The 24,634-nt window shown below is 48.1% G+C and overlaps 1 protein-coding gene across 2 annotated transcripts in view; it reads left to right on the top strand.

Annotated features, from left to right (window-relative positions):
* ALDH1A2 (aldehyde dehydrogenase 1 family member A2) overlaps positions 1–12,420 on the top strand; it is a 103,458-nt gene extending 91,038 nt beyond the window's left edge. For both annotated transcript variants that reach the window (XM_006112469.4, XM_006112467.3), the window contains exon 13: positions 9,912–12,420. In XM_006112469.4, the coding sequence (XP_006112531.1) occupies positions 9,912–9,984 (73 nt within the window). In that variant the 3' untranslated portion in view covers positions 9,985–12,420. The remainder of the gene's footprint in view (positions 1–9,911) is intronic.
* Positions 12,421–24,634: the final 12,214 nt, after the last annotated feature.

Here is a 24,634-nt window from a genome sequence, read left to right as displayed (position 1 = left end):
AGGAAATGTTAGTGAATTTTTAGAATGAAAAAACCCCCAGAGACACCCATGTATCATACTGATGATTATGGGATGACAGAGATTCTCATGTTTTAATTTGTGTGTGTGTGTGTGTGTGTGTGTGTGTGTGTGTGTGTGTGTGTGTGTGTGTGTGTGTGTGTGTGTGAGACACATGTATAGTACTATTGTTTTTCCCTTTGAGATTTCTGGAACCGCATGGTGAGTTAATGTGACTGTCTTCTCATTCCTAAATAAAATGGAAGTTTCCAAGTAACTCTCAAATCCAGGAGATTGCCAATTTTCCAGGAAGATTACTATGTTGCTGTTCTACCATATCACTTGCTGTCCTAGCTGTAACTCTGTGTATTCTTTTTTCTGTCTTCATTGATGTTTGCCTCAGTTCTCAATACTAGACCCCTTGCATGTAATTAAAGTGCTATTAATCTCTTCCAGATTTAACAACATTTGATTAAATCAGGCCTAGACTCAGATGACTCTATTAACATTTCCTAAAAAATATTCTCATTCTGTTATGGAATATGTCTTCTTCCCTATTCCAGTTGGATATAAAATGGCAGATCTCTTGGAATGGAATCCACCCATAATCTTCTTCCTACCATATCTAGCTGCACATTCTACCAGTATTACAGCCGCATAGAAATAGCATATTTGATTATGTGTTTGTTAATATGTACGTAATACAAGCAAATTCCTGTGCAGATGGCACACATACCACTTATGTCTCATTTAAGCCCTGAAAATAGCTTGTGATTAACTACAAATTTGGCAGCAAAATCAAAATAAGGTCATATTCTTTAAACTGTGAATAGGGTTAAGTAGATCATGATCCATAAAAAGGGCTCCATGAAGTCAGAAATATCTCCCCTTGTTAAGAGCCACTTAGGATAACTCATTCATAAGTCAATCATACTGTTCTCAAGATATGCCTACACTAGAAAATGCAGCAGCAATGCTGAAGAAGCACTGAAGTGTAGACTGCAATTTTTCCATCTCCATAACAAATCCACCTCTCAACCCCTGCCGCTTAAGTTGGCTTAATTACATCATACAGGGTGTGAAATTTTTCAGAGCCCTGAGTGATGTCGTTAAGCTGACCTAACTCTGTAATGCAAACTAGCCCTCAAACTGGATAATTCTTATCTTGTGAAAATATTCCATAAATAGTGAGCACAAGAGAGCATGCTAGTACCTTTAGGGTGAGTCTAAACTACATGGCTCCGTCGATGGAGCCATGTAGATTAGGCTGATCGGCAGAGGGAAATGAAGCCGCGATTTAAATAATCACGGCTTCATTTAAATTTAAATGGCTGCCGCGCTCTGCCGACCAGCTGATGATCAGCTGTTTGTCGGCAGATCGTGGCAGTCTGGACACGCCGCTGTCGACAAGGAAGCCTTTGTTGACCAGCGCAGGTATGCCATGTAGTTTAGACACACCCTTAGTTAATGGGGCTACATAGAAGAGCAAAGATATTCATGTGTCCCCAGAGGGAGCTTTTGTCACACACTCAAAGGGCGGTTGCAGCCCCCAACCATTACTGAAAATCAATGGGAGTTGTGCACTTGATTCCCATTTGTGCCTTTGAAAATCTTCCCCACAGAAAATAATGTTTAGATTTAATATAATATTTGTCTCTCCTATGAAAATCCACCTGATGATGACTCTGCTGTGAAGCATTTAAAAAACCCTTTGACAAGGATCTAGTCAGTGTATCTAGTGCACGCGCAGACACACACATTTTATTGCAATGCCAAGGTTTCACTGTTAAAATCACAGTCAGGAAATGAAAGTAGTAACGGTTCTAACTATGTTAATTTTGCCATGTTATGCATCCATATGAGATTTTTTTACTGCACAAGCCGTAGTAAGCTGTTTAACTGGAAAAATAGGAGGAGATGGGGTTGTCAGATAATTTCACAAAAAATCCAGTGCAAAAAATTGGGGGACCAAAGTTGTTGAGCAAAAAAAAAAAAAGGGCTTTAAATCCACCCCCTCTCCTCCCGCCAGATGTGACAGGGGAAGAATGTCCCTACCGGCCTTCCGTCCAAGAAAAACAGAAAATACCAAACATTTTACGTGTCCAATATTTTCTGGGTTTTTTTTACCAGACAGAAGACGCAATTATCGGACTGTCCAGGTGAAAACCGGACACCTGGCAATCCCAGAAGTAGAACACAGGCAATATAATATTTGCATCACAACAGAGTTAACATTTATATTAGAGTCAGGTGAAAACCCAACCACCGTAATGGTTTTGTTTGGATTTTGCACTTAATGTCCTAGATTTTCCCCCTATTTTTTCATAGTTAAGAAAGATCTTGATTATTCATTTACATTCCCATTAAGGTCCTTTACACTGCCCGCGTGCTGTGAAGATGACATCTTGTAAATGAGACTCAGGCTTATTAGTATAGCCAGATTAAATTAGAAATGACCCAAAGAAAGACATTCTGATCACTGTTCGTACTTTCCCAAAGGCAGTTCAGTTCTACCTCAGGCTCATTATCTCTTAGGGTATGTCTACACTACCCTCCTAGTTCGAACTAGGAGGGTAATGTAGGCATACCGCACTTGCAAATGAAGCCCGGGATTTGAATTTCCCGGGCTTCATTTGCATAAGCGGGGAGCCGCCATTTTTAAAACCCCGCTGGTTCGAACCCCGTGCAGCGCGGCTACACGGGGCTCAAACTAGGTAGTTCGAACTAGGATTCCTATTCCGAACTACCGGTACACCTCGTGGTTAGAGGACAGTGGAATGATGGCTCTGGCCACTCTCTGTCCCTTGATTCCTCCTTCTTCCCTCCGCAGGTGTAACACTAGCAGGCAGAACTGAACCTGGGACTTCTAAAGCTTAGTGCATGAGCCTGTAGCCCATGAGCTAAAAGCGTCTGGCTATTAGCTAAGGCTGAAGAGCAGACTCATTATTCTCCCTGGAAGTGGTCTCAGTGTCACTAGATGGGATAGTATACCACACCCAGAAAGTGTGTGGGTTACACAGGCATTGAGGAGTGTGCAATACCAGCTCTCTCCTTGCTCCTAGAGCTATGAGCTCGTTAGGGTTAACACGGCCATGCACTGGGGCCTCTTTCCTGCCCTGTACTCTCCTGTGTAGCTGTATTAGAGGGAAGGAAAGAGAGACAATCAAGATAGGCTTAGAAAGGGGCATCAGCTACCCACTAGCTCTTGGAAACCTCACATTTGTCTATCTTCTCAAGTTCAAAATAGAACACACGCACTCAGACCAGGGACGGCCCTAGACTAGCTGCCAGCAACTGGCACCCTAGGCGAACCATGCAATCGGCACCCCCACCTCCAAACCCCTCAATGATATTGTGCCACCATTTGACGCCCCATTTAACTTGGCACCCTAGGCAACCGCCTAGTTCGCCTATATGGACGGGCCACCCCTGACTCAGACACACACACACACTTTGTTTGCTAGACCAGAACAAGATAGCAGCCGGCAATTGGTAGCATATAAAAGCACTGGATTCTACATTGCCTGGGTTAACTATTGACTCAAATTGTGTCCAAGAAGTGTTTGGAGCCAAGTTTCAGCCCTACCGAATCTAGCAGAAACTTTCACACAGAGTGACTTATTAGCATTAGTTCTTCAGCTCCATGGAACTTCTGTAACAGCCTCTATTGAGCTATTGGGGAACTTTTCTGTAGCTCAGTTAAGTCTGAAAAATGGTTTGGTCACTGTGTGTAAGACAAATCTGGGGACTTTTTGCTGGGGATTCGTCCAACTGTAAACCTTACTTATGAAGAATCCTCATTAGTTCATGTTCTTGCCTGTACTTAGTTTTTACTAATTCATACAATATTGACTGAAACATCAGTCTGACCAAGTTAAATATCAACTGACTAAGTCAGGTGTAAGCTGTATTGTGCCAACAGGCAGGTTGCAAGGGTTTCAAAACCCCAGGTGGGGATGGAAGGACCTGATAAATATCAACCTTTCTGCACAAATGAATTAACACTCCAAAGAGAGGTAAGAATGGTCTCCCCCAGGGAAACATTTGTGTGTAAAAATGTACACTTTGGAGGTAAATTCAGAACAGGCTATGCAACATCAGGAGTGTACCAAGAGGTGTTAGAATGGACAATCTCTGAATAATGACTGCCTCCCCGTTTTGAAAGCAACATGTATGAAAAGGGAGTTCAGGGGAGTCCACCTGGAATTTTCTTAATGGTGCTATTTAAGATTACATTCTGCACTGTTGTATAAGGAAGAAGGGCAGTACCAAATGCAAGACAAATTCACATGAAATGTAATTGCAGGATTTCTCCACGTTTTATTCTTATAAATAAGGAAACTAAACTCAGTGCAGCCTCTTGCAGGGTGACATGGGATCTAAACAAGGAGAGACTCCTAGTACCAACTCTACGTGTGAGACTCCTAGTATCAACCCAGGCTGAAAAGATGTTCAACTCCTGTACTTAGACTGTAAACTCTTAGGCTGTGTCTACATTGACATCCCTTTCCGGAAAAGGGATGCTAATGAGACACTTCGGAATTGCAAATCCGCAGGGGATTTAAATATCCCCCGCGGCATTTGCATTTACATGACTGCCGCATTTTTCTGGCTCGGGGTTTTTGCCAGAAAAAAGCGCCAGTCTAGCCACGATTCTCCGGAAAATAAGCCCTTTTCCGGAGGATCCCTTATTCCTACTTGAAAGGGAGGAGGAAGTAGGAATAAGGGATCCTCCGGAAAAGGGCTTATTTTCCGGAGAATCGCGTTTAGACTGGCGCTTTTCTCTGGCAAAAACCCCGAGCCGGAAAAAAGCGGCAGCCATGTAAATGCAAATGCCGCGGGGGATATTTAAATCCCCCGCGGATTTGCAATTCCAAAGTGTCTCATTAGCATCCCTTTTCCGGAAAGGGATGCCAATGTAGACACAGCCTTGGGCTATGTCTACACTGCAGGCTTCTTGCCCAAGAACTTTTTGTGGAAGAGATCTTCCACAAAAAGTTCTTGCACAAGAGCGCGTCCACACTGCCATGTGCTTTTGCGCAAGAGATGTGCTTTTGCACAAGTGAGAACGTTCACACTGCCATGGACGCTCTTGCAAAAGAAAGCTCTGATGGCCATTCACAGAATGGCCATCAGAGCACCTGTGCTTTTTCCCATAGGGGTTTCTTGCGCAAGAAACCCCTATGGGAAAAAGCACAGGTGCTCTGATGGCCATTCTTGCGCAAGAAACCCCTGTTGTCTGTCCACACATGTCTTTTTGCACAAGAGCTTTTCTGATGATCTACTGTACTTTTTCTTGTGCAAAACCACACTTGTAGTGTGGATGCTCTGCGAGTTTAGCAAACTGCAATGTAGACGTAGCCTTAGGGGCAGTTTCTGTGTCTGTGCAGTGCTCAACACAAGAGGGTCCCGGTCCCTGATTAGAGCCTATAGGCAGGACTGCAATGCCAACACAAATAATCTCAGAGGAGTAGCAGGTTATTCTGTATTTGTAAAAACAACAAAAGTTTATGTCCTAATAAATCTGTTAGTCTCTAAGGGTATGTCTACACTACCCTCCTAGTTCGAACTAGCGGGGTAATGTAGGCATACCGCACTTGCGAATGAAGCCCGGGATTTGAATTTCCCGGGCTTCATTTGCATAAGCGGGGAGCCGCCATTTTTAAAACCCCGCTGGTTCGAACCCCGTGCAGCGCGGCTACATGGAGCACGAACTAGGTAGTTCGAACTACTCATTTCACAAGGAGTAACGGTAGTTCGAACTAGGAAGCCTAGTTCGAACTACTTAGTTCGTGCCCCGTGTAGCCACGCTGCACGGGGTTCGAACCAGCGGGGTTTTAAAAATGGCGGCTCCCCGCTTATGCAAATGAAGCCCGGGAAATTTAAATCCCGGGCTTCATTTGCAAGTGTGGTATGCCTACATTACCCCGCTAGTTCGAACTAGCGGGGTAGTGTAGACATACCCTAAGGTGCCACAGGATTTCTCATTGTAAAAGCAAATAATGACTTCTCAGTCACCCCAAATGTACAAAGAGGAAAGGAAACAAGCTGTTCCTTAGGGAGAAAAGGAATAGTCTTGCAATGTTCACTGCAGAGACTTAGGAGCATTGCCCAAGAGAGGAACTGGCCAGGGCAGGTTAGAGGAAAAATCTATCCAGTAACCAAGCTTAACCTCCCTGTTTCCCAAGCAGTGGACATATCCAGCAGTGCCCAGTCCCAAGTGGATGAGAGTCACTAAACTTGAAAGGGCTTGTAGTGTCAGTTAAATGTCACTGGGCCAGGGCTAAAAGAGAGTATGTCTACACTTCAAAGTGAATTAGAACTAACAGACGTTAGTTCGAATTAACTTTGATAGGCGCTACACTAGCGCTCCGCTAGTTCGAACTTAATTCAAACTAACGGAGCACTTAGTTCGAACTAGGTAAACCTCATTTTACGAGGACTAAGCCTAGTTCAAACTTACTAGTTCGAATTAAGGGCTGTGTAGCCCCTTAATTCGAACTAGTGGTAGGCTAGCCCTCCCCAGCTTTCTCTGGTGGCCACTCTGGGCACCACCAGGGAAACTCGTATGCCCCCCTTCCGGCCCCAGAGCCCTTAAAGGAGCACGGGCTGGCTACGGTGCCTGTGCCAGGTGCAAGCCTGCCAGCACCCAGCCAGCAGACCCTGCACCTGGCACGCCATGAGCCAGCCACCCGATGCCCCCCAGCCCTCCGCCTCTTCCCGGGACCAGGCTGGTGGCTCTCGGGAGCCTGGCAGGACCGCAAGAGGCGGGCACCCGCCTAGTCTAGTGCAGACATCGTGGACCTCGTCCACGAACTCTGCACTAGGCACAGGAAAGTGGCCATCTAGGGCAGGAGAGCTGCCAGCCTGGCCACCCAGAAGCAGGTTTACATGAAAATCAGTGTGGTCCACTGAGACCCCCCGACCCTGAGCCCTGAGCTTAGAATGGCCGTACTGGGTCAGACCAAAGGTCCATCTAGTCCAGTAGCCTGTCTACCGACAGCAGCCAACCCTAGGGACCCTGGAGGGGATGGACCAAAGACAGTGACCAAGCCATTTGTCTCGTGCCATCCATCTCTAGCCTTCCACAAACTTTGGGCAGGGACACCATTTCTACCCCCTGGCTAATACCACTCCATGAACCCAACCTCCATGACTTGATCTAACTTCTCTTTAAACTTTGTTCTAGTTCTAGCCATCACAGCCTCCTGCAGCAAGGAGTTCCACAGGTTGACTCTTTGCTTTGTGAAGAACAACTTTCTGTTACTAGTTTGAAGCCTGTTACCCATTCCTTTCCTTTGGTGTCCTCTAGTCCTTCTTTATGGGAACTAATGGAGAACTTTTCTTTATGCACCCTCTCCACACCACTCTTGCTTTTATAGACCTCTATCATATCCCCCCTCTGTCTCCTCTTCTCTAAGCTGAAAAGTCCCAGTCTCTTTAGCCTCTCTTCATATGGGACCTGTTCCAAACCCCTGATCATTTTAGTTGCCCTCCCCTCTCCCACCCTCTCTCTTCCCCTCTCCCACCTCTTTTTCCCAGTCTCCCCCAGTTTTGTTCAATAAAGAAAGATTCTATTTTTGAACACACGTTTTCTTTATTTTGTACATCAGGAAGGCGGGCTAGGGAAGGGTAAGTGGAAGGAGGTGAGGGAGGAATGGGGTACGAGCCCCCAGTGAGGAGGACTGGGCTGGCTCTGCAGGCTTCTCGGGGTGGAAGTTCTCCTGCAGCCCCCCCGATTGTCCCCTCCCCCCGGATGGCAGCCTGTGGCAAGTGCAGCCGGGCTGATGGCCGAGTGCTGTGATGTTCCGCGTGTGGGCACTCAGGGCACTCCAAGCCAGGACTGCTTTGCAAGCGGGGCACCCCGGAGAACTGTCTGTCCGGGGTGGGAGTTGGGTCCCTTTAAGCACAGCCCTTGGCTAGCCTGAGACAGCAGCTCCACGCTCTAGGTCCTCATCTGATGCCCTGCTGGCACTGCTTCTGGCCATCCTTAACCTCTGTTCAGGGTCCACTCTGTGTGAACATGCTAGTTCGAATTAGCAAAAAGCTAATTCAAACTAGTTTTTTAGTCTGGATCCGTTAGTTCGAATTAGCTTAGTTCGAATTAACTAAGTTAGTTCAAATTAGCACTGTAGTGTAGACATACCCAGAGGGTTTCTGGCTACTGGAAGCCTGGGTAGGTTGATCTCTGCAGTGGAATATATGCTAATGCTCTAAGTCCCTGATGCTACTGTAATTTAGCAAATATAAGCCATGGGTTATATTCGTTTTTACAAACCCCGCATCCCCCACCCCTCCACAGGATATATTCGGGTGCGGGGTCTGTAGGGTTTTTTTTAAGTCACCGGAGGCTGGTGGTTCCTGCGGCTGCGCAGGAATGGGGGGAAGAGGGGTGAGTGCTCCCCCGCCCGGAGGATGGTGGTTCCTGCTCCCCCGCCCCTTCCTGTGGCTGCGGAGGAACCAGGGGGATAAACGCTCCCCCGCCCAGAGGCTGGAGTCTGGCGGCTGTGCAGAAACCGGGGCGGTGAGTGGCTGGCTAATTGCCTCGCGCCCCCCCCCCCCCCCCGCACCGTAAATTAGCAAATATACCCCTGGCAAATATACCCCCGGCACAGAAAAATCTTGTATATCCCGCAGGTTATACCCGTGCACGGGGTATACAAGATTTTTTTTACTGAAATAGAAAAAACCGCGGGGTATATTCAGGTGCGGGTTATATTTGGGTGCGGGGTATATTCGCTAAATTACAGTACTTTTTTCCTCAGTCTCAGCCACGGGAAGTGGTGCAGCCTATCTCCCCCACTCCTAGGGGAGAAACCAGCAGGAGCAGAAGACAGACAGGTTGGGCTGAATGAAGCCCTAGGTTAGGGATATTAGGCATTCCAGTTTCTTGTGATTCCTTCCTCAGTCTGTCTTTGTAGAGTGCTGATATGGGTGCCAGTTATACTGTTCATTCTTGGGATGTGGCCATTTTTCCTCCAGGACCTGGAAGAGATGGAGATCACGGATTCATTTTGCATGGCTCCATCCATGGACAGTGGGGTCTTCTAGTCACTACTATCCACAGCTACATCTGCATAATCATGGGGATCGATGTTCTGAGATCAGTCCACCAGCAGTAGATTTAACAGGTCTAATGAAGACCTGCAAAATTGACCACATGTCCCTCTCCAGTCAACCCAATTACCATACCCAGGACAAGAATCGGAGAAGCATAGAATATTAGAACTGGAAGGGACCTTGAGAAATCAAGTCCAGTCCCCTGCCCTCACAGCAGAACCAAGCACCGTCTAGATCATCCCTGATAGATGTCTATCCAACCTGCTCTTAAATATCTCCAGTGATGGAGATTCCACAACCCCCGCAGGCAACTTATTCTAGTGTTTAACCTCCCTGACAGGAAGGTTTTTCCTAATGTCCAACCTAAACCTCCCTTGCTGCAATTTAAGCCCATTTTTTCTTGTCCTATCATCAGAGGCCAAGAAAAACAATTTTTCTCTCTCCTCCTTGAAACACCCATTTAGATACTTGAAGAGTAAGGGGAGTTGACAGAAGAGTTTCTCTTGTCAATCCCTTGCAGTGTAGATTCTGCAGTAACTCAACCAGAGGTATGTGGACTCCAGCTACATTATTCGGGTAGCTGGAGTTGCATACCTTAGGTCGACTTTCTGCGGTAGTGTAGATGTAACCCAGGATTCACAGTGGCTTCCAGGATTCAAACTGGGACTTGACAGTCAGTGGTTTTAGAAGATAAAATGAACTTTAATCCAGTGGTAAATACACAGTATAATAATGTAGCTGTGCTTTGGTCAGGATGTATCAGGACTTCACCAGGTAACCTTTTGCTAAAGGTTAAGTCTGAATAAGGAACTAATGCATGGACATGAGTTGACAGGCTGCAATTTGTTTTCTAGGGGCGAATGTGGATTGAGAGAATATTCTGAAGTTAAAACTGTGACAATAAAGATTCCTCAAAAGAATTCCTAAGAAGATGGAGCATGTTGTGCAGAACAGCATGAGATCCCACCCTCGATATTCCTTATGGGACCAGCACTCAGGAATAAAAAGTGTTGTTACGCAGTATATATTTAAGATATTAAGTTACAACATATATACCAGGCACATAATTGCATACATAATGCAAACCAACTCTGCATTGTTTCATAATACTCCATTGGCAATCCGCCCCCCCCCCTTTTTTAAATCAAATCAGGCAGGAAGAGTTAACATTGCAATTGGATACCATTTAATAACTGCACCACTCTAAAACTATTAGCTACACACACAATAATCCTTTGCCTACATATGCAAAAAAGGCAGGTTGTTTTAAAATCACCTTTCAAAAAAGGCTGCTTTGGGCTGGTAGTCTTATATGATGCTTTGCAGCAGATTTCATTTGAAGAGTCACCATTTTAGTCATGATCAAGTATCACTGGTGTTCTTTAATAACCAAAAGTGAACTATTTTGAATTGGAGCCAGCCAGTATGTTACCTTGGTTACTTTGCAATCAACATGATATTTTGAAGTGGTCACACAAGTGGAGAAGGGAGAGGACAAAATTATTGTATGGATTATTCAACTTGGAAGGATTCTAGTGAGCACTGATATCTGGTTTAGGCCCAAGACTGACTGGTATTCACAGTGAATCTTAATACTTATTTTACGTGTTATTATAGGTACCATCTTACTTGTAAGGTTTTTTTAGAAAGTTTTATCATCCTCTCAGCCGCACATGACTGAATTGGAGCGAGATTCCAAAGGTTTTACAGAGTTATTCTTTTACTTCCATTATTTGCAGAGCATTCCCTCCTCCCCCATCCCTCCCTCCCGCCAATGAAATATCTGCATACCCTTACGCAGACTCTGCAGGCTTCTTGGCCAGCAAACTGCATCACAGCAGAAGTTTCTACTTTGACCCAGTTTAGAAATTGTGATGTGTTCATTAGAGTTGGAAAAACCTGCTGGACAAGCGAAAAGGTGGTTTGCTGTCCTCACGGTGCTGGTGAACCCCGCAAGAGCTTAATTGCTGCTCTTGGACTTTTCATTGATGTCCACTCTGGTTTCACAAAGCGTCAGAATAAGAGCAGGCCTAGTTACAAGTGAGACTCGCTGCTAATCCCTTCTTGTGGCTCCAGAATCCTTCCTGATTCCCAGGTTACAAATGGAACATCAACACATCCTTGTCTTTTTTTTCTTTCCTGCTGCAGATGCAGAATAACGCTCTAGCACCAGTTGGGGTGAGGTGTTTTGCTCAGGCCTGTACACAGGGGGAAGAGGCAGAAAAGGGTGCAAAAGCACCACCTCTATTGTCCCCCAAGTAAGTATGCTCCGGCCAGGCCGGGGAAGGTGGGAGCAGTGTGCTGCTGAGTTTCTCTCCCACATGCTCTGGCGGCCCGGAGGAAGGCTGGGGCTAATTGTCCCACTTACCTGGGGGAGCATGAGAGGTGCATTCACACCTTTCAGTCTACATTTACAAAAAAAGCACCACTCAACAGAAATTCCTGAGTACGGGCCTGGTGTTATTTTAACAACATATATTTAAAAGTACAGTAAATATCCTACTGTAGCTACATTATGTGGAATGTAGGGACAGAATTATAGCCTCATATATTTAACAGTTTGTTTCTTAACCATAGGCTCTATAGGCCAAGGTGCTGAGCAGGGAGTGCTCCATGGAGTCCAGTCCAGCAAAGCATTAAGGCACTTGCTTAACTTTTACCTCAGAAGTTAGGACTGCCCTAAGAGCTTTGTAGTATTGGGACCCAAGTGCCTCGCATCTTCCAACCTTGAGCCCAAAAAGTGTTTTGTATCTATAACTCATGACATTTCCTGTGTGTGTTTTTTTAAGTACTATGTACCATGCTGTTTTTCACAAGTGACAGGGCATTCACAAACACAGTGCTGACACCAAGTATTCCTGAGTTGTTACATGTGAATGTCATGTACTCCTACTGTAGCGTATGCCAGAGTAAAATAAACATACAGCAAATAACACATTAGTTATCTTTTTAACTGCAATATAAAATGTGAAAAAAAGAAATTCTATTTCTTTCCTGTTATTTACTTAAAAAGAAAAAAGAAAAGAAACCTTCTGTGCTAGCAATAAGCATTTATATTATGTATTCCTCTGTATTATTTGTGTGTTTTGTATGTCTTTGTGTTATTCCAGTTAAATTCAGGTAAATAATACACAGCTGCCATTTGTTCCTCAGCTTTGTCACTGTTGCTATATTTGATGTACATGAGTTTGTGAAAATCTTGTTTTAAACAATATACCATCTGCATGTAGCCAACAAAACTTTTCTCTCCAATACCTGCAGGTCTTTGTTACAGTTTATCATGTATATAGTTATGTTATTAAAAAGTAAAAGGAGATGAAATATTTTCTATGATGTTTTCCATTAAAAAGATTTAGAGAAAGATTTTTCAGCCTGTGAGAGTTCTTTGTTGTTGATGGAGCCACGGGGGAGGGGGGGGGAGCATTACATTAGTGAAGAGACTGCTGTCGCAACAGTAGCTTTATTTTCATTTGCAAGAGTGAACAAAGTAAATGGTCAGTTATGGTTTTTGGAATATTATTGCAGCTGTATGAAAAAAACACTCTGTGAATTGTGGATCCAGGTCACAGCCAAAGTTCATCCTCGTCCTCAGTACTCGTAAAGTTTAGCTCTTAGTGATGGTCTGAAATCATTTGAACCAGTGGGGCATCCTTGCAAACCATTGCATCACAGCTTGAGTTTTGGATAAAGTTTAAAAAAATGACGATGACTTTACTTTCCCCACCCATGAGTCATAGATATGAATAAATTAACACCATGATCACTTACGGACAGATACTCCACGGGCCTTTAGTCTCTAAAACCAAAAGGGGCAGTTTGAATATCAAATGCACTTCAGAAGCAAAATGCAGGACAATGTAGCACTTTAAAGACTAACAAGATGGTTTATTAGATGATGAGCTTTCGTGGGCCAGACCCACTTCCTCAGATCAAATAGTGGAAGAAAGTAGTCACAACCAGCCTATATTGGAACAGGATACCATACTCAAAGAGGCTCTGGGAGACAGACCCTTAGTCTCCTATAGACAACCACCTAACCTCAAGATGATTCTTACCAACCACCACAGGACATACCACACTAATACCAACCCTGGTACCTTCCCTTGCAACAAACCCTGTTGCCAGCTTTGTCCACATATTCATTCTGCTGATACCATTATTGGACCTAACCAAGTGAGTTATAAGATCAAGAACACATATTCCTGCGCATCCAGAAATATAATCTATGCTATCATGTGCCGAAAGTGTCCGTCTGCTATGTACATTGGACAAACATCTCAGACACTTCGCCAAAGGATTAATGCCCACAAAACAGATATCAGACAAGATCACAAAGAGAAAACAGTTTCTTGCCATTTTAACCAGAAAGGACACTCTCTCAATGACTTAACCACCTGCATTCTGCTACAAAGACCTTTTACATCTGCACTTGAAAGGGAATCCTCTGAACTGTCATTCATGTTAAAATTCGACACTTTCCAACAAGGACTTAACAAACATTTGAACTATCTCACCCATTACCAAAATAGTTTCCCCAATTATCACCTCTAATACCATTAACTCACAAACATCCCACTCTCCCTACCTCTAATATCATCAATTCACAGACACTTACCTTCCTCCCCCCCCCCCCCCCCCCGCATTCCTCTCCTATTCTGCAATGTGATTTGTCCTTTTCATATTTGTTCATTTTTTTTAATGGTATCCTTTGGTATATATGGTTGTGACTACTTTCTTCCACTATTTGATCTGAGGAAGTGGGTCTGGCCCACGAAAGCTCATCATCTAATAAACCATCTTGTTAGTCTTTAAAGTGCTACATTGTCCTGCATTTTGCTTCAGAAGCAGTAGAATTTCCATTCTATGGTATGTGCAACTCCCCCTGAAACAATCAGACAATCCCTTAAATTCCACACATATTTTCATGGCTCAAAGCAATGCTCATCTTTTGAAAAATTGCCTATTTTTAATAAGATAAAGTAGATACAGTTGTATCAATATTTCTTATCACTTCACTTAGCAGAATTCAGATGTTGTTTTTTAAGTAATTTTGATAGAGAACATCAATGTTTTAAAGCTTTTCAATCAATTCAAATTTTAACAATTGTGAGAAATTCGGGGGGGGAGGGGGGGAGATCAGACCATAATTATTTAATCCCACAGCAGATATTGAGATTGAAGAATTTAAAACGTTAACATTTAAAACACAAATTGTGAACATCACATATGAACAGCTATAAAATATCTATCCTTAATTTGAACACTAGTAAGTTTACAAGCAGCAAACCTCTCTGTAAAGTTTTATCATAATCAATGGAAATATTTTTTCAGTTTGTGTGTGTATGTGTATGGGGGGTGGGGGAAGGAAAGGGGAGAAAGTCCTGATATTGACCAATAAAAATCTAATCCTGACAAGCCTAACAACTGAGAATATTCTACATTGAACAGAAAATACTAGGGTAGTGTGCTGGATTTGGCACAGAGATCCCCTTGAGACTCTCTTGATGGGCTGATCATACCACTGCGCCCACATCCCTGCCCTATGGGGCATCCCACTGCTTTGTCCTGCTGAACCAGAAACTCTGGTCCTCCCCACCCAAGCAAAGGCATAGAACTGGAGTGTCAGCCCACAGCAAAGCAACACAGACCCTGAGAGTAGCTCAGCTCTGAGAAGGCTCAGTCACAGGGTCTTGACACAACACCCAGATGCACAACTCCAATGGGACCAAAACCCACATAAATCCATAAAAATATTATTCAGAGCAAGCTGATGGGTTATTCACTCCCTTTGTCAATGAAAGCGAGCTGTGATCCTCTCTGCCCCCAGGTAACAATTCTTTTAGGATTTAAGATGTTGCAAGTGATAACAAACAAATCAAAGTAGGTTACTAATGATAACAAAATATGCCAGCTGAGTTTATACTCACAGGGTATGTCTACACTGCAGGCTTCTTTTAGAATAAGCTATTCCAGAGGAAATACTCCGAAATAGCTTATTTCGAAATAGAGCGTCTACACAGCAGATGCCCATTAAAATAGCACTGAGCGATTTTGAAATAGAGCATCCACACTCACTGGATGCTGAATCGCATTTAAGGCCACCCAGAAACACTTCCAGCAGGGCATCAGGACAGCAGCTACTTCTGGGAGTACCTCAGTTGTCTAGCCACAGAGCCAGACCTGCCTCCCAGCAGTCAACAGCTTTTACAGGTTGTGCTGTACCTTCTGCAGCTCTTTTTGTGGGATGCCACACACAACCCTCGCCCCAACTCCCCCAGCTCACTGTGCGGAACTTCCTCCTCTCTCTGCGGGCACTGCTCATGCAATACGACCCCCACCCACCCTCTCCTGCACTTCCCTGGAGGGCCAGATCATCATGGAATGGTGGGGTGACCAGCAGTAGCTCCAGAATTTCTGCATGCAGAAGGACACCTTTCTGGAGCTGTGTGAGTGGCTAGCGCCTGCCCTGAGACAATGGGAGATCCACATGAGACCCACCATCCCCCTCCAGAAGTGGGTTGCCATCGCCATCTAGAAGCTCACCACACTGGACAGCTACCGATCCATCGGGAACCAGTTTGTTGTGGAGAAATCAATCTCCAGGGCTATGCTTTTGCAAGTATGGTGCTCTCTGGCTATTGTCCCAGGAGGGGGGAGAACTTCTGGAATGGAGTTCCCTAAGGAAAGCAGGAGGGAGGAAGCCCTTTCCCTGGAAGGTTTTTCAGTCCTGCCTTCACAAAGCCCTGACAGGGGAGGAGGTAAGTAGGGGGTTGCTCCTGGTGAGTGTTGGGGGGGGGAAGGGGGGAAAAGAGGGGGGCTCATGGACCTCTCAAGGGCCTTGGCCCCCATGGGATTCTCTGTTTGTTTGTCTCCTTTCACAGGTGGTGTAGGCCAGGGATTTTCAACTTGGATAATTGGCTCGGTGGGAATCTAAGTTCCCTGTAAGCCGTGTGGCAGTGGGTCCACGTAGCTGCTAATTGAGCCCCACCTAGAGGTTTAGGTCTACCACATAGAGAGCTTCCTGTCTGGGGAGGGGCAGTCACTCAGCAGCAGAAGCTCCCTGTGCCAGACAAAGAGTGTGCTGGTAGGGAAGGGGACATAAGAAGGGCGGAAGGAACGGAGGGAGGAGTGAGTATGTGGCTGAGACAGGAAGGGTCAGAGGGGAGGGGAGTTTGGAGCGTGCAGTTAGTACTGGATAGGAGACCTTTGATTGCAGAGATCTGATTACAGCAGCTTCCTGGTCTGGGAAAGAGGCAGCAGCAGACTGCCTGGGGTAGGTGGGGAAAATGAGTGGTGGTGCTGGCATCTGTGCAGTGAGTGGGGACAGAGGGGAGTTTGGGTTGTCTTAACTTGTTTCCCTCTGGGCTACAGGCAGCAAGAATCAAACCCTGTCTCAGCTCAACAGCCCTAGCTGGGCTGCAAACATAGGACTGTCTCCTGGGCTGAGGCAGGCTGTATGGGATGGTGCCAAAATTTCAGGTGTGTTAAAAGCTTTTAGGCTGCTTTTGAATACAGGAACAAAAGGCCTGGCACATGACATTTGCGTGATTATATTTCAGACAAAGTTTACATAGGCTTAAGATAAGAAAAGCAAAGATTCTTTTAACAGAATTTTTTTAGCGTTGTAGATATCTACAAACTCCGATCCATTATAATGACATGTATTGTGTGTGTACAGCTGTAGTGTAAACACATGACCTCTTAAAATTAATTACCGTAATGAATCTGCAAATATGCAGATAAAATATTACTGGTCTGCCAAAAATTTGTGAATGGTTTTGCCAGTCTGCGGTGTAAAAAAGGTTGGGAACCACCATTGTAGACCATCAACACCGTCCTGCTGCTCAGGATCATCAACCTGGGTGACATGGACCCCATTGTCGCCAGCTTTGTCACCATGGGCTTTCCCAACTGTGGGTATGTCTAGACTACATGGCTCTGTCGACGGAGCCATGTAGATGAGTTTACTAGACGTAGGAAAATGAAGCGGCGATTTAAATAGTTACTGCTTCATTTATATAAAAATGGCCACCACGCAGTGCCAATCAGCTGTTTGGCGGCACAGCGGGGCAGTCTGGATGCACCGTGATTGACAAGGGAAGCCTTTGCCGACTGCTCCGGTATCCCGCGTGAAATAAAATGGGCAGTTCATGGACATCTATGTCAGGTGGTTGGGGAAGGTGCATGGCGCATCTTCTACAAATCCAGCCTCTTCCAGAAGGTGCATCCTGGCACTATTTTCCTGACCACACCATCAGGGTCAGGGACGTGGTCTTTATTGTAGGGAACTCAGCCTACCTTCTGGTCCCCTGGCTAATGAAGCCCTACACTGGACTCCTGGACCAAACCAAGGGACATTTCAATGCCAGGCTCATTTGGGCCCACATAATGGTGGAGGTACCTTCGGGCTTCTGAAGGGGAGGGTCTGCTGCCTCCTCAGCCTCCTGAATGTTGGTGAGTGGAACATCCCCCAAGTCGTGGTGGCATGTTGTGTCCTTCACAATATTTGTGAAAGCAGGAGGGAGACATTCCTACCAGGGTGGGGGGGCAGAGGCAGACCACAAGGGGCCCGTGCATTGCCCCTCTTTGCCTATCCTCCCACACCCCTCCCTCCACTCTCCCCTGTACAGATAATAAACTACAGTTTGTTTTCAAAACATAAACTTTTTGTTTTTAATTGGGGTAAATGTAACTGGAGAGGGACTGGAGAAAGAACCTGGGAGTGGGGAGGAGGAATTAGAAGAGTAGAATGAGAGTATGTCTACACTGCAAAGTTAATTCGAAATAACAGCAGTTATTTCAAATTAACTTCAATAGCGGCTATACATGCAAACTGCTATTTCGAATTAAATTCGAAATAGCGGAGCGCTTAATTCGAATTTGGTAAACCTCATTCTATAAGTAGTAACGCCAAATTTGAAATAGCTAATTTGAAATAAGTGCTGTGGAGACACTTAATTCAAATTAGCTGGACTCCAGCCCTTCCCAGTTTCCCCAGTGGCCACTCTGGGCCAAACCAGGAAAACTCTTCTCCTCTCCCCAGGCCTGGAGCCCTTAAAGGGGTAGGTTCTGGCCATAAACCACGTACTAGACCCAGGCCTGCCAGCAGCCGCATCCCGTCACCCAGTGGCCGCACAATGCCATCCAGTGGCAGCCAGCTGTTCCACACCCAGTCCCCCAGCACCCAGGAGCTAGCCAGGGGCCATAGACAGTATGCACCCTCATGGACTAGTGCGGAGATCATGGACCTCCTTGAGGTTTGGGGGGAGGCCCCCAATGTCCATGATCTCCACACTAGACAGAGGAACCCAGCCGTGTACGGCTGCATAGCGGCCACCAGGGCCAGAAAGGGCCACAGGCGCACCCAGGAGCAGGTGCGCCTCAAAGTAAAGGAGCTGCTGCAGGCGTATGCCAGCACCACCAGGGGTGGCACCATAGCAGGGGCTGACACCTGCCCCTACTTCCCCGCCCTCGTCCACGTCCTGGGGGGTGGGACAGTCCGTGCCACCCTGGGGAGCAGCGAGCTGGGACTGGAAGGCCCTGACCTGGACACAGCAGAGGGGCCATCGTGGAGGGTGCCACACCAGCAGAACCCCCAAGATGTCCCAGCACCAGAGTCAGCAGGGTTGTCAGGGAGGCCACACCAGGTAAGTGCCTTGCCACCCTTGGGCAGGTAGCTCCAGCTGTGTGACACCCAGGGGCTGTGGCCTGATAGGCACATGTGTGTGTGAAGAGATCTGACATGCTCCTGACTCCGGGGCAGGACACAGCAGGATGCCCTCCCTTCACACACCACCTCTACACAGAGGCAGGGGACATCTCCCCCCACCTCAGCTGCACTATACATGGCACAGGGGCATGGGTGCAGTCTCGGGGCACTTCCCACTCCCAGGGATAGCTGGACATTCCAAACATGGCCTCTGTGCAAGCACAACGTTTCTGACAGTGCAGGGCACGGTCATCCTCACCTCACAGAGCGGGGGCTGGGCTTCACCCACTATGTCTCCAGGGAGAACTGACCACTTCCCTTCTTTCTCCACAGCAGCACCAGCTGCACGTGCAGGGCACACCACCCTGACATGCTCCCACACCCGAGGGCGCCACAGGACCACCGCAACACAGCAGGGGTACCACAAGCAGCACCTGCGAGCCCAGACCTGCATCATGGAGCAGCAGGCACAGGAAGAATGGGAGTTCCGGCTGGAGCTGCTTGCCCAGGGTCATGCCATCTGTACCCATCTGCAGACCCTGGTGCAGAGAGTGCTGCCTCGTGCTGCTGCCATGCCTGCTGCCCTCACCTCCCGCCGCCAGTTACTGTTCCTCCTCCCACTCCTTCTTCTCCTCCTGCCTCTCCCTCCACACCCTCCTCCTCAATCTCCACAAGGATGTGAGGGAGGAATGAGGCACAAGCCCCCAGTGGGGCAGACCATGGAGACTGTTAGTGCCCTCGGGGCAGAAGCTCTCCCACAGGGCCCCCTGGACACTGACAGCCCCCTGATGGACCTTCCAGATAGCAGCCTGTGTAAGTGCAGCCAGGCTGATGGCAACGCGTCCACAAGATGCACCAAAGTGCCCAGGGGCAGCTCTGGCTCCATGTTGCAGAGTGGTAGGGTGTCCCGAGTGAGGGCAATCAGAGCACTCCGAGACACAAATGCTTTGCTGTTCCTCATCGAGGTAGACAAGCAAGCAAAGACACCTGAGAACTGGCTGTCCGGGATGGTGGGTAAGGTCCCTTTAAGCATGGACCTCAGATAGCGGCAGGCAGCAGACCCACACAGGAGGTCCTGACCTGGTGCCCTGCCGGCACTGGTTCCAGCCAGCCTTAACTCCGATTCAGAGTCCACTCAGAGTATGTCTACACTACAACGTTAATTCGAACTAACTTAGTTCGAATTAGTTAATTCGAACTAAGCTAATTCGAACTAACGGATCCAGACTAAAAAACTAGTTTGAATTAGCGTTTTGCTAATTTGAACTAGCATGTCCAGACAGAGTGGACCCTGAACCGGGGTTAAGGATGGCCGGAAGCAGTGCCGGTAGGGCATCAGAGGAGAACTTAGAGCATGGAGATGCTGTCTCAGGCTAGCCGAGGGCTGTGCTTAAAGGGTCCCGACCCCCACCCCGGACAGACAGTTCTCAGGGGTGCCCCGCTTGCAAAGCAGTCCTGGCTTGGATTGCCCGGAGTACCCACACTGGGCACATCACACCACTCGGCCATCAGACCGGCTGCACTTGCCACAGGCTGCCATCTGGGGAGAGGGTGCAATTGGGGGGCTGCAGGAGAGCTTCCACCCCCAGAAGCCCGCAGAGCCAGCCCAGTCCTCCCCATCGGGGGCTCGTACCCCATTCCTCCCTCACCTCCTTCCACTTACCCTTCTCTAGCCCCTCTTCTTGATGTACAAAATAAAGATAACGTGTCTTCCAAAATGGAATCTGTCTTTATTGAACAAAACTGGGGGAGACTGGGAAAAGGAGGTGAGAGAGGGGAAGAGAGAGGGTGGGAGAGGGGAGGGCAACTACAATGATGAGGGGTTGGGAACAGGTCCCATATGAAGAGAGGCTAATGAGACTGGGACTTTTCAGCTTAGAAAAGAGGAGATGGAGGGGGACAGGATAGAGGTCTCTAAAAGCATGAGTGGGGTGGAGAGGGTGCATACAGAAAAGTTCTTCATGAGTTCCCATAAAGAAGGACTAGAGGACACCAAAGGAAAGGAATGGGTAGCAGGCTTCAAACTAGTAACAGAAAGTTGTTCTTCACAAAGCAAAGCATCAACCTGTGGAACTCCTTGCTGCAGGAGGCTGTAAAGGCTAGAACTAGAACAGAGTTTAAAGGGAAGTGAGATCAAGTCATGGAGGCTGGGTCTATGGAGTGGTATTAGCCAGGGGGTAGGAGTGGTGTCCCTGCCCAAGGTTTGTGGAAGGCTGGAGAGGGATGGCACGAGACAAATGGCTTGGTCACTGTCTTCGGTTGATCCCCTCCAGGGTCCCTAGGGTTGGCCGCTGTCGGCAGACAGGCTACTGGGCTAGATGGACCTTTGGTCTGACCCAGGACAGCCATTGTAAGCTCAGGGCTCAGGGTCAGGGGTCTCAGTGGACCCCCTTGATTGTCTTGCACACCTGCTCCTGGGTGGCCAGGCTGGCAGCTCTCCTGCCCTAGACGGCCACTTTCCTGTGCCTAGTGCGGAGATCGTGGACGAGGTCCACGATGTCTGCACTAGCCCAGGCGGGTGCCTGCCTCTTGCGGTCCCGGGCAAGCTCCCAGGAGCCGCCAGCCTGGTCCCGGGAAGAGGGGGAGGGTTGGGGGGCATTGGGTGGGTGGCTCAATCCGTGCCACGTGCAGGGTCTGCTGGCTGGGTGCTGGCAGGCTTGCACCTGGCACGGGCACCGTAGGCTGCCCGTGCCCCTTTAAGGAGTCCGGTGCCGGGAGGGGGGCAGACGAGTTTTCCTGGTGTTGGCCAGATTGGCCACCAGGGGAGGGCTAGCCTCCCACTAGTTCGAATTAAGGGGCTACACACCCCTTAATTCGAACTAGTAAGTTTGAACTAGGCTTAATCCTCGTGGAATGAGGTTTACCTAGTTCGAACTAAGCGCTCCGTTAGTTCGAATTAAATTCGAACTAGCGGAGCGCTAGTGTAGCGCCTATGAAAGTTAGTTCGAACTAACGTCCGTTCTAACTAACTCTGAAGTTAGAACTAACTCTGTAGTGTAGACATACCCTATGTGTGAACGCGCTATTTCAAAATAGCAAAATGCTATTTCGAAATGCATTTTCTGTGTAGATGCGTTAATTCGAATGAACTATTTTGAATTAAATTAACTTGAATTAATGCTGTAGTGTAGACATACCCTCAGGGAGGAGAGTCTCAGAGCGGGGGCTGGGAGTGACGCCTGGCTCTGGCGGTCCCACCACCTCGTGTGCGGGGCCCTCGGTGGAGACAAGCATGAGGGGTAGGAGCTGGGGCAGAAGCTGGTGCAGGAGCAGCAGCAGGAGTGGACACCATGATGGCGATCACTGCCTGTAGAGCAGCACGAATGATCTGGCTCTGCTTCCTCATCTTCCACCAGGTCTCGCAGTGCAGCTGCAGGTCCACCTCCATTCTGCAGTCCTGCTGCTCCATGCAGCGCTGCAGGGCTGGCAGGGTAGCTCTCAGTGAGTCACGTAGGGTCGGGAGGCAGCCAGGGGAGGTGTTGACTGCGCCCCTCTCACAGCTGGCCCAGCTGTGCAGAACAAAACGAAGGTCAGTCATCCCTGGAGACATGGTGCCGAAAGCCTCACACTCATCTCTGAGCTGGAACCAAAAGTTCTCAGGTTAGACAAAGACAATGTGCTTGGAGCAAGGCCATCTGTGGCCTAGACAGTGGGCTCTTTCCTACAGGGGTACAGATGACCAAGGGGAGCCTCACTACCCCCATGTCTCGGGGACAAGCAGGCATGGGAGCTGCCAGCCTGACTGGGAGCCAGTGGGTGAGCTTGCGGAGGCATGGGGAGACCACAGAGTGGCTGGGCTTCCCTCTGTGCCATGCACAGGCCAGGTCTGGCAGTGGTGGCATCCCACAGGAGAAGACTTATATCTCTGCCTGCTGGAGGAGAGGGGGAAAGGGTGTTGGGAGGGAGGTTGTGTGAGCAGCAGACGCTCCCGCTGTCCACAGGAGTGGGTGCTGTCCCAAGTGTGTGGGCATGCCTATGTGCCATGTGTAGCATTGCTGAGTGTGTGTGAGTGTGTAGCCATGTCTCCAGCCTCTTTCTAACGGTGGCTTGTGATGGGTCGTGTCCCACTCCAGTGTCAGAAGTATGACAGCTCCTCCCACCCCCAAACCTTGTGAGCAAGAGCACACGGGTCCTCTGTAGCAGCCTCCTGGGGCTGTGTGGCCTGGACTGGCACTCTTTGTGCACCCATATGCACAGGCTGCTGCACAATCCGAAGGCTGATCAAGGAGCATATTTCAGCCTGTGCCACCCATCACCTCCACCCGTGTATGTGTGAGTGTGTAAGGAGAGAAATGGCACTCACCTGATGGGCCTTCCCTGGCTTCTGATGCTGCCTGGGAGATAATCAGTGCGTGGGGTGCCGGCTCCAGGGCAAGCATGAGGTCCTGGCTTGTGGGCACAGAGATGGTGCTGGCCTCTTCTGACTCTTCCTGCTACTCCTCCTCACTGGCTGTGCCCCACAGGAGGGCGATGACAGATATCTCCAGCCCTGAGTCCAATATGAGGAGGGTGGAGAAGGGACTGACCTGTCTCCTGGGATGCAGTGGAGCTGGGAGTAATATGGGCAGGTCTGGGGTGCTGCCCCAGAGTGGGAGCTGTGCTCCCTGGCCCTGGCATAGGCCTGTCTCAGCTCCTTCACCTTCATGCTGATCTGTTCGTGGGTGTGGCTGTGTCCCTTGGTGTCCAGGTTATTGGCCATCCAGATGTAGATGTTTACATTCCTGTGTCTGGTGCAGAGCTCCTGGAGATTTGCTTCCTCACCCCAGACCTCAATGAGGTCCAGGATCTCCACATCAGGACAGGAAGGTGAGCGTCTTTTTCAGCCCAAGTCAGGGTCCTGGGAGCTGCCTGAGGCAATGCTGGCAGCTGTGGGGGGCTCAGCTGGAGCAGTGGGCTCAGCCATGGCAGCAGGGAAGGCTGAACAGGGTCCTGCTGCGTGGCATGACGTGAGCAGCACCTGCTTTGTGCCACATGCCCTTTCCCTTCTGCCTGCAGGTTTAAGTGCTACAGGGGAAGGGAAGCTATAGAGTTCTGAAGCGTGAGGACAGAGCAGCCAGCAGGGCACCTGTGGGAAGGGTGGGAGGCCCCTTTTTTCAAAATAACGCCAGCCGCCCTGTCTACACACGCACTATTCTGAAATCGCTGCACTATTCCAAAGTAGCTATTTCGGAATAGGTGTTATTCCTCCTAGAACGAGGGCTACAGAATCCGGAATAAGCCACCCGTTCGTTTGAAATTATTTCAAAATAACGAGCTTGCTATGTAGATACAAAGTTATTTCAGAATAACGTCCATTATTCTGAAATAACACTGCTGTGTAGACGTGCCCTAAGAAGCTTGTTACATGCAGGTTACGTCTAGACTGGCCACATAAGACGGAATAGGCATACAAAGCAGGCAAGTCAGAATAGGGAAATCCGCGGGGGATTTAAATATCCCCCGTGGGATTTAAATAAGCATGGCCGTCACTTTTTTTCCGGCTTGGGGAAAAGCCGGAAAAGAGCGTCTAGACTGGCGCGATCCTCCGGAATAAAGCCCTTTTCCGGAGGATCTCTTATTCCTACTTGCAATAAGAGGAATAAGAGATCCTCCGGAAAAGGGCTTTATTCCGGAGGATCGCGCCAGTCTAGATGCTCTTTTCCGGCTTTTCCATAAGCCGGAAAAAAAGCGGCGGCCATGCTTATTTAAATCCCACGGGGGATATTTAAATCCCCCGCGGATTTCCCTATTCTGACTTGCCTGCTTTGTATGCCTATTCCGTCTTATGTGGCCAGTCTAGACGTAGCCGCAATGTCTTACCCTAACAGTAGCTCTAATCATCTTTTCTCACAAACTGAGAAGCCTCCCAACTTGGGCTTCTTCTCTCCC

Source organism: Pelodiscus sinensis, chromosome 14 (genome assembly GCF_049634645.1).
Source record: "Pelodiscus sinensis isolate JC-2024 chromosome 14, ASM4963464v1, whole genome shotgun sequence".
Classification (NCBI taxonomy): Eukaryota; Metazoa; Chordata; order Testudines; family Trionychidae; genus Pelodiscus; species Pelodiscus sinensis.
This window is presented reverse-complemented; position numbering and strand designations above follow the sequence as displayed.